General features: G+C 41.5%; 1 protein-coding gene across 7 annotated transcripts in view; it reads right to left on the bottom strand.

Annotated features, from left to right (window-relative positions):
* LOC114478566 (uncharacterized) overlaps positions 1–10,493 on the bottom strand; it is a 34,582-nt gene that overhangs the window by 9,178 nt on the left and 14,911 nt on the right. For 4 of the 7 annotated variants that reach the window (XM_028471710.1, XM_028471712.1, XM_028471711.1 and 1 more), the window contains 3 exons: positions 4,771–4,940; positions 2,634–2,678; positions 2,318–2,514 (listed from right to left, as the gene is read on the bottom strand). In XM_028471710.1, the coding sequence (XP_028327511.1) occupies positions 2,318–2,514; positions 2,634–2,678; positions 4,771–4,940 (412 nt within the window). Of the gene's footprint in view, positions 1–2,317; positions 2,515–2,633; positions 2,679–4,770; positions 4,941–10,493 lie in introns of those variants that run through there. The other 3 variants (XM_028471714.1, XM_028471716.1, XM_028471717.1) reach the window with 3 other exon arrangements.

Raw genomic sequence — 10,493 nt, 5'->3', positions numbered from 1 at the left:
GCTGAGCTTCGAAGATCTTTCTGGATCCTGCGGGGGCGTGAGGCTGTTCGGCGCCACCAGTATAGCTGTGCAAACTGCCGGCGATGGAGGGCCAAACCCGCTGCCACGAGGATGGCAGACTTGCCAGCGGCACGTCTGCGCCTATTCAGGCCTGCTTTCTACTCCACAGGGATGGACTGCTTCGGGCCATTTGAAGTTAAAGTGGGCAGGCGCCGGGAGAAGAGATGGGGTATCCTCTTCAAGTGTCTCACTATCAGGGCAGTTCACCTGGACCTCCTCACAAGCATTGAGACAGACTCTTTCCTGATGGCCCATCGCCGATTTATTGCCCACAGAGGAATGCCAGCAGAGCTGTTATCAGACCAGGGGACAAATTTCAAGGGAGGTGAGCAAAAACTCCGTGAGACCTTCATGAGAATCTCTCCTGAACTACGCTTCTTGCACCACAGAAGATCGTCTTCCGATTCAACCCCTCCACTTTGGAGGGGTGTGGGAAAGGGAGACATGCTCGGTTAAGAGTGCACTCTATGCCACAATGGGTGATCAGCCTCTCTCTGAAGAAGTACTTAACACTGTATTGAGGTGGAGGGGATTCTCAACAGCAAGCCTATGGGTTATGTTTCTTCGGATGCCAGCGACCCAGATCCGGTGACTCCCAATGTTCTTCTGATGGGGCGGCCCGATGGTTCTCTACCTCAAGTAGTCTACCCTGAGAACGAGCTCCTCAGTCTCGGCCGTTGGAAACATTCAAAAGTTTTGGTGGACCACTTCTGGGCTTGTTTCATTCACCTCTACTTGCCAAGTCTTCAAGCTCGCCAGAAGTGGCATGCCAAATACACCAGCTGACATCGTACTGGACTGTGTGGTGATGATCGTGGACCCACAACTTCCCAGAGCCTTATGGCCAATCGGAAGGGTGGTCAAAACTTATCCCAGCTCTGACGGGCGCATCAGGTCGGCTGACGTGAAGGTGAAGAAGAGAGTCTACACCCGGCCGGTTGCCAGGCTGGTGGTGCTTCCCGCAATTCCTTCGGGAGAAGATGTGGACCATTCCACTCCAGCAACCTCAGCTCCACCTTAGCACTTTGTTGCCTTTAATGATGAGCAAATGCATTGTACATTTGGGGGCGGCTGTAGAAAAGGCTCCAAAGTTAATAATAATAATAATTAGTCGTTTGTGTTTGTCTCAACTCCTGCAATGGCGCTGGTTCCAAACTGTATCTGCCCTGCCACTTTGTTTGGATCAATTAGTGTCATGTCTCCCATCTGTAATGTGCAAAAAGCTGCAAAAGCATTTTAATTTATCGCAATATAAGTTAAGAATGATGGACCAAAATATTAGATACATATTCATATCTGACCACATAAGATTAGACAAGCTTATTATTAAAATAATTTCAATAGCCTAAACATTTAGTTTATGTTACATTACCCCTGAAGATTAATATTTGTTCCTATAAACACTTAAAACATTTGCTTATTCACCTGCACCTTCAGGTCAACCCTGGTGCACATCAAGCCGCCATGTGTGCAATGGCTTTGTACACTGTGCGCCTGAGGTGGGCACACTCAGGTGTGGATTCACTAAAGGTTTGGGGGTATTAAAACGTGTGCAAACCTCATTCCACACGCTAATAAGCCGTACAAACCCCAGGGAATCAGGAGTGCGCGGCTGCTACACGTCGCAATGCACCCTCAATCCATTTAGCGCGTTTCTCTCTAATTAATATGTAAAGTAGGAGGAGCTCACAAGGAGAGCAAAAAAATGGGCGGAGGACATGCAAATAAATGAATGCAGTAGGCGCAATACAATTCATCAAATCTTTAACTGTTTGCTGTGATTGTTTTAGCACCAGAAAATAGTACAACTGACAAGCAGGTGCAAACACACACACAGAGATCAGCTGCAGTAAATGTTTATACAAAACACAGCGGATATCGGGGGTTCGCAGCAAGCCGTCCCACCGGCACCCAGGAACACCGGCTGAGCCCACAGAGAGTCCTAGACCACTCTCGCCAGCATGGTGAGACCGGTTAATGTCAAATTTGATCCAGATAAATGCTACCATCTGGCAAAGAGGTTATTTGGCGCGGGTGGAGATTTGCACTTTCTGAGTGCTCTAGTTCTCGTCTGTTTAATATGGATCAATAATCTATGTATTAAAATAATTCTGATCTTTGATTGAGACTTGATTTAATAGCATTCAGAAGAAACTATAATAAAATTGTTCTGAGAAATCTCCTGCAGTTCCTGCATACTAACAAGGTTCAGTTTAACTCTCCACTACAGGTCAGTAGTTAGAGGTGCTACACAGACCTTGTCAGTTGTCCAGGACTTCAGAGTGAATGGCCGAGGTCTCAGACGATTACACTCTGTTGTTCTTTTGTCCTCGTCTCGTCTAGCTCTCCCTCTTTCAGCGTGTGTCTCTACTCGGTTTCTCTTTCCTCTTTGATTTGCAGGACAGGAAGTTACCACTGCAGAACTTCCAGACCTCATCCTCATAGAGCTGAAACCTTGTGGAACATGGGCAGGACGAACACATAGAGAAAGTATGAAATACATCAATATTAAAGAAAGACTGTCCTGTTGAGTAGGTTAATAACTTTGCTCCCCACCACTGATTGCTGATTACCTGTTGTTCTCCTGAAGACAGAAATGTCCATACCGTCATCTGCTGCTGGGACAAACAGAAAATACAAAGGATGACTGAAAGATGGTTTTATTTAGGTTTACTGGCTAAGAAGGTAATGTTGCTGGTTAAGCTGCAGAGGCCAGAGCAACAGGAGAACTAAAGGGTGGATTCACATGTATTATGACCTGTGTGTCAGTGGCTGACATCAATCTAATCAAATCAAACATCTAGTTTAACATACTGTAACATACTGTAACATAAGTTTAACATAAGTGTAACTGAACCCCAGAACCACTTTATTTTTGGCTGAATTTTTTTTTTTATTAGGTATGAAGTAGTGTTTTTGATTGATTCTTGTACAACTCTTGACATTTTAGCAAGTACTTCAATTTAAAGAGTAACTAAACCCCAAACCCACTTTCTTCTGCTGAATACATATGTATTTGTGTATTAGGTAGTGCTGTTTATTAATCCCAGTCCCACTCTTCACATATTAGTAAAAGTATTTAAATTTTGCGTATTTAGTTGTAAAATGTCAGAGTTACTGGCCACTAAAGGTTAAACGCCGGCTAATACAAGTGCATTTTGCTATTGGCTGAAACTTATTCTTTAGATTTCCCTGCGTCATCAACTTTCTCTGTTGGCCCCACCCCTCCAATAAAAGCTGAGTGGACGTAGGAGGTTTTCCTCCGATCACAGCCTTCAGTGAGAATTGATTGACAATTTAATGAGGAAGTCCACTGTGTTCCATGTGAAACAGCCCGCTGTAGCGGTGATGTTTTTGACTGTGCTTCTATAAACAGCAGATTCTGGTCTAATCAGAGGGTTCGTCAAGCTATGTGAGTGTATATACAGACACATCTATGCTATATGTGTATTCCCGTCTGTCTCTGCGTGTGTCTATGTGTGTGTACATATCGCTATGTGTGCGAGGTCGTGGGAGAGCAGGACTGTTTGCCCCTGAGTGGTGTCTGTAAGGCTGTGTGTGAGCTTCACGTCGTGATTGTGTGCGTTTGTAGTTGTAGTGACAAATTATCAGCTTATGAACTCACTGTGTGTGTGTGTGTACACACACATCATTGTGTCCATTACCGTCTGTCTTTGCGCACAGCTGTGTAGGTGTGTCTTACTGTTACAACAGTAATGCCCATAATCAAGTTATTTTTTGAATTTCCCTCCTAGTGGCAGGTCAGCAGAAAGCAGGGGTTTCATTATGCTTTAAGTAAGTGGATGACCCTCTATGGGTTTAAACCTAGCTATTACAATTGAATTTCGCTATTGGCTGAGAATGGTGGTTTGTGACGCTTTGTTCATGGAGCACCACTGTTGGCCCCGCCCGTCCTATTAAAACTGGTCTTCTCAGAGGGTAATTAAGTTATGCGTGGGCGAACAGCCGGAGACCAAGTGGGACTGCACATCCAACATGAAGCGGTGTATTAGTGGCCGTCTGTATCTCTCTCCCTACTCAGTTAGGTTGAAATAATTTGTCTAAGCATCTCGAGGTGGTGGATGAGAGCGTCTGATCTCGGGTGGGTGTAGGAGTGATCATACTGTGTGTATCCCCTGTCTGTGTCTGTCACCGTCTGTCTCTGGCTCCTTCTGTGCGGCTCCTTGTGTGTCTCTGTGTCCTTGTCTCCTTGGTATGTGTGTCCTTCAGTTGGACGCACAGTTGGGCGATGCTTGCCATAGTTGTATGGTGTTGAATCTGGAGGGTTGTGTGTGCATGGGTGAGCCACATGTCAGGAATGTGTGTGTGTATTGCAGATATTTTGTGTAGGGCACAGACACTTAATACGTAACAGTGAGAGTTATGGATGTGTGTGGATGGGAGAGCGTTTGTTCCTGGTGTAGGACCGCACAGCTGGGTGGTGTCCAGCTGTTTGTACTGGTGTTGTTGATGGGAGACTGACTGGGTGTGTTCTAACTGCTCCAGGAGCCCTGCCCATAACCAAAGCATTTTATAAATTTCCAGCATGGGGAAAAAATCTGGGTTTAGTTAATTTTTTAAATATTCCGAACACAGCTGCAGAGCACACTTTGATTCAGAGAGGCTTGGTATAAATGGTATGAAGGTTAGCTAATGCTGAGGGTTTTGAGAGCTTCCAGCTAAGAAAAAACCCTAATTCTTTTGACCTACCTCTCAAACAGAGGAAAGACAGGAAGTCCTCAGTCTTGGGTCTTTGTTTGTTCAAACATGTGACAACAGCCAGGTCATGAGTATGGTTACGTTGTGATGATGACATCAGCACTGAAGGTCCTGAGAAGGGAGGGGACTGCGCAAACTTCCGCTGCGCTTGAAGGCGTGGTCTGCACAATAACATGATTTTAAAAGACAATAATAATGAAACCTAAAGTGAAAACAAAGTGCTTAGTTAAATGTGCAGTCTGCAACTCTTAGAAAAGTGACTTTTTCTCATATTTGCTAAAGGACTTTGGAAAGTTTGGAGGCAGGGCAAGAGAGCAGAGAAGAGGGAGGGGGAGAGAGGGATTTGAAAGTTGCGGACTGCACCTTTAAGCAGAACTAAACAATCAACCTATTATTGTTTTATTGTCTTCAGTCGCACATGTTTAAAGGCCAGGATCAAGAAGGTTGCTTAAAGTGACATCAACCCATCTTATGAATGCAAGTTAGATGATCGCTCTAAAGCTGAATAATACAACTGTGTAGCTAATTCCTGTCAGAACTGTCTTTGGAGTCATTTATATCAAATTTTAGCCTCAAACACACGTGGTATCCTGTTTTATGAGGGCATGGCTATTTTGGATTTTTCGGCCATCCACAAGCGTGCATTTAAAGTGCCTTTTATTGCATCTGCAGCTTCTAAACCACTTCACATTCCTAATAGGAAAGCGTACAGAGAACAGTCTTTAGCTGAGCTATCTTTAGTACTTTGGGTTGAGGATCTCTCTAAGCCAGAGCTCCAGCTTTCTCTATACCAGTGTGTCAAATTCATTTTAGTTCAGGGCCAAACATGGACCAGTTAGATCTCAAGAGGGCCCTAGAATGTAGATGGGAAAAACATACAATTTCAACATGAATGTGCCCTAGTTTTCACTCATAAATTAAACGTATATGAAATACAAATGTTTACTGATTGATTTGCTAAAGTCTCTTGTATTTATAATTTTTCAATTAATTTCTTAATTTAAAAATAAAATAAAAATACGGGTCAATTTTTAAATTTTAAATTATTTATTGATTTTTACAAATTAACAAAAAGTTAACAAGATAATATTCATAGACCTAATGAATGTATATATAAATAAAAAGAGATAAACAAACATACAGTATACTATAAGCAGCTCTTGTACTGTAGGTGTTTAAATGTGTTTGTAATCATACCGAACTTGAAATTCATTATTTTGATTAAATTTATTACATCATACAGATACATAGAAGTCTCTTGTTATTAGAAAAAACATAAACTAGAGCTGCATTTTACAATAGATCAAACAAATATGATTGTTAATAATCAGACAAAGTGATTAATTTCTAACAAAGGAACATGAATGAAATTTGCCTCTGTCCGTTAATTTTGTTGACAAAAAAATTTATGTCAGTTTTCATAGACACGTCACATTTTTTCCTCTTTTGTTGCATGGAAGGCGGGACTAGCCGGTGATCTAATAGGAAGTAACAGTCGGGGAGCCAAAGTCTCAAAAATGGGTTGAACCTGACATGGTCTGCAATACTTTATATTTGTGTTTTTTCTGTTAACTTTGACCCTAAGGACCAATATATGGTAATAATTATTTTTTATCAGAAAAATGTGAAAAACTATTTATTCCCTAAAATCCTCAGTGGGTAGGGTAGGCTGTCAATAAACGCATTTCAGATACACAGAACACGTGTGCTGACAACATCCACTGCAAAAATAACTCTTAAAACACATTCTACATGATTTCAATTTAATGCAAATAAATTAGGCGTTTTCTCACTTTTTTCCGCAATCAACTTTGCCACCAAGTTTTGGCATCAGTCAATATGCTATTCTTTTCAACAAACTGTATACTCATTCCACAGAAAAAAATATAAAAATACAACCAAAATCATTGGATCTGTGATGATTTAATTACCCCCCTCCCCCCATTGGCTCTTGCACAGCAGCATCCTAAGGAACGCATGCTTCTCTTACAACGTCAGTATTTGCTGTGCTTGAGTTCTGTAGGTTTACAAGCTCTACGATGCACTGGCATGCCTTAGACTCTAGGATAAAACTCGTAGCGGGCTTAACTTTAGACACGTTGATCGCAAATACCTGTTTTAGGTATTACCACTCACTCCTTCCCTCTGTCCACAGCCACCACCATTATACCTAAGCCTCATGCCTACAATTTCACATCTCACTCTCACTTTACAATAATCAACTCTTCCCCACCCTTCCATTTTCTACCTTGAATCTCTTCTCCCTGCCCCCCACCCCCTCACCCAGGTATAACATTGCCCTCTCTTTTTATATTCTCCCTTTAATAAAGTGTTTCTTACACTTCCTTAAAGAGGGCTGGTGATGATCACAATTATGCAATAAAATAAATGTATTAATTGCAATATCAAAACATGCATTGCTGTCTAAAAAAGATTACACTTCTTGTAGTGTTGACCTTTGACAGCATGTGCAGACAAAGTGAAAGAAAGAAAAAAAAACAAGTATTTCTTCATGGTCGCTGGCTACTGACTGATGCCAGTGAAGAGTTCTGTCTAGGCCAGGGGTAACTTTACTACCTGGATTAAAGTCCTTCCGGAGCCAAAAAATAAAAGAAAAAAATCTTCTTAAAGAAGACAATTCAGTGTATAAAATAATATACAGTTAAAAAAATATTGAATAATTTGATGAATTAATGGATTTGAAGGGCTACAAAATATAACTTGACTTTGAGAACACGTGATCATGTCGGTCAACACATGCTAATTTCTTGCAACATATCAAGCATGCATATTAAACCGGCATGTTGACAGTTAAATAAATCTTTCCCCACACACATAAAACCTCTATTTTCTTCCAGAATAGTGTTTTTGTTGGTTTAGTTATCTTAGCAGCATCTAACGTCTGTAGAGGTTGCAGGAGGTGAAGTAGGAAGGTGGCAGACTTATTGCGCAAATTGATTTATTTTTAGGTTAACAAATTGTTTTTCCATAATTTTTTTTGAAGTTAATGTCATTAATAATCAATACCATCTGTAAGAAATAACAATGCATTTTCATAATATTTTTTTTAAAGACATAGGGAGCCATTGAGAAAGAGTCAAAGAGCCACATGAGGCTCCAGAGTAGCAGGTTGCAGACCCCTGGTCTCGACCATGATGTTTAATAATGTGGAGTTCAGCAACCATGTTAAATATCCAGAATGTCTTTCAGAATTTTCAGAATTTTGAGGGTCTGAGTCTGTTGATCAATGGTAATTAAATCATCACAGATCCAATGATTTTGGTTGGATTTTAATCATTTTTTCTGTGGAATAAGTGAGGTGTAGTGACTGCTTCACATGATATTCATTTAATGCAATACACATTTTTACCTTGATTTGAGTGTTGGCCTTTTGCATGCTTGAAAACATGTTTTCACAATTAAATCAAAACAGCACAGTTGCTAGAGTGTTATACTGACTTAGGAAACAGAGAAGTTCCTTTGTCCCAGACTAGCTGCAGCTGTATACCATAAAAGTGTTAAATTTTAGCTCCGGCGCTTTGATATATAGGAATTTTATCACCTTTAGGGTCCACAGTAAACATTTGTTGCTTCCTTTCTTTGTCCCAAGGCTAAAGCCTTAGACACCACATGTTGGTTTCAGGTTTCTCGTCAGATCATATATGTGTTTGCTTGGCTTTTTTCCCTTAGAGTGGTGTTTGGCTTTGCTGTTCTCAGACCTTACCATGGACGGTGTAACGGGATGTCGTAAAGGAAAGGGTGCCAGTCAGCGTCAGGTCTGACAAATAATAATAAATTCCACTCAAAACAAAATGACTATAACCCGTACAAAACAGAATTAGTATAATGAACAATCAATACACATTTCCACAAAATACACCAGACATCAAGTTCAATTCAGTTTGTGTATTTCACAGGTAGTTTACATGCTCAGTCCATTCCATGAAATTCCAGTTCGTATTTTACGCCACAATCGGTTTCGTGAATCCGTTCCCTTATTGCTCACACTCGAATGAAAAGGAAACTCCACTCCGGGTTTTACCACGGATCCCACCCTCCCATCAGTAGAGCACAGTTACTCATTGCGCGGCTCGCGAGCCACATGCGGCTCGTTACGCTATAATTGGCGGCTTGCATGGTAGCTTACAGTTTCACAATGCCCATTTGCCTTTGATAAGTTGTAATAGATTTCACGCAGCTGAATCACGGAAAGCGCGAATGAAAGTGGGACACGCTGTAGCCGTGGTAACACAGCCAAAACTTGACCGCGGCCCACGTCTGCAGGCAGGCAACGTATGCTGCCTTCAAGTGCTATCGTAATTATGGTTAATACCAAAAACCGACATCGAAATTGCACATGAACACCCACTCATGTTGTATTTTCCACTGGAAAACTGGAAAATCTTTATGATACCTGAGTTGCCGAGATGAGATAAACTTTGACCTTTCAACATGACGGAGAGCAAAGAAAACCTCCTGGATGCTGAGCATTGCATTATGTTAAAAGTGCTCTGCTGCTGTTAGTTGGTTAATCTGAAGCCTACATGATGCTGCAGCAAACAGAATTTAAATAACATCATATTTTAAACTTAGCGTTGTTTTATTAAAATACTGTTATTATTTGGTTTTAACTCCTGAGAGCAGATACTAGCTAGCAGTCTAAAACATTTTAACCAATAGCAGTTCAGGACAGACTGGGTCCGCTATGGTTCACTTCACTATGACAACAAAAGCACTTGAACACGACGCGCTGGACATTTCCACTTCACATGAAGGCAGCAGTAAGCTCCGCTAGCTAGCGTAAAACACAAAATGGACCGGTTTTTAATAAAAAAGGGACAGAAACGAGCTCAAACACCAGACAGACAGACACACAGTGTTGGAACGAATAGTGGAGCAGATGAGGAAAATGAGTCTGAGGAAGCAGCAATCAAAAATCAGCACAAAGACACCGAAGAGGGGACGAGCAGAAAAACGGCAGGTGTGACGTTACCCAGCAAGAAACGGAAAATACGAAGCATACAAGATTTCAAGATAAGTGGACAGACGAATTCTTAATTGTTCTGCATGGCATGAACCCTCTGTGCTTAATATGCAAACAAACCCGTGTCGGTTTCAAACGAAGCAACTTGGAGCGCCATTTCAAAATGGCGCATCCACAATTCAATGAAAGTTATCCGTCTGGCAGTGAAATAAGAAAGAAAAAAATAGCACATCTCACTGCTTCACTTTGTGAGCAGCAAAATCTTATCCACCGGACAACTTCCACTGCAGAGCGTTTAACAGAGGCGTCTTATGAAATAGCGTGGATTTTGGCGCGGGCTAAAAAACCCTTCTCAGACTCAGAAATAGTGAAAGACTGTTTTTTTGGCTTCAGCAGAAATACTCTTCACAGACTTTGACAAGGACGCCATCATTAAACAACTAAAAAGGTTACAGCTCTCTGATTCAACGATAATGAGGCGAATGGAAGACATCGGAAAGGACATACAGTACATGGCCAGTTGTTGGCTGATCTGCGTGCTGCACCTTGTTTTAGCATCGCAGTGGACGAAAGCACAGACGTGACTGACATTGCTCAGCTGTGCACTTTGGTGAGGTTCCCGAAAGAAAACTCTTTTCAAGAGGAAATGTTGTGCTTACTACCACTCTGTGGCCAAACAAGAGGTGAGGATATTTTTAATGCGCTTGTAGTATTTTTTGTGGAAAATCAT

The sequence above is a fragment of the Gouania willdenowi genome, chromosome 16 (genome assembly GCF_900634775.1).
Source record: "Gouania willdenowi chromosome 16, fGouWil2.1, whole genome shotgun sequence".
Classification (NCBI taxonomy): Eukaryota; Metazoa; Chordata; class Actinopteri; order Blenniiformes; family Gobiesocidae; genus Gouania; species Gouania willdenowi.
This window is presented reverse-complemented; position numbering and strand designations above follow the sequence as displayed.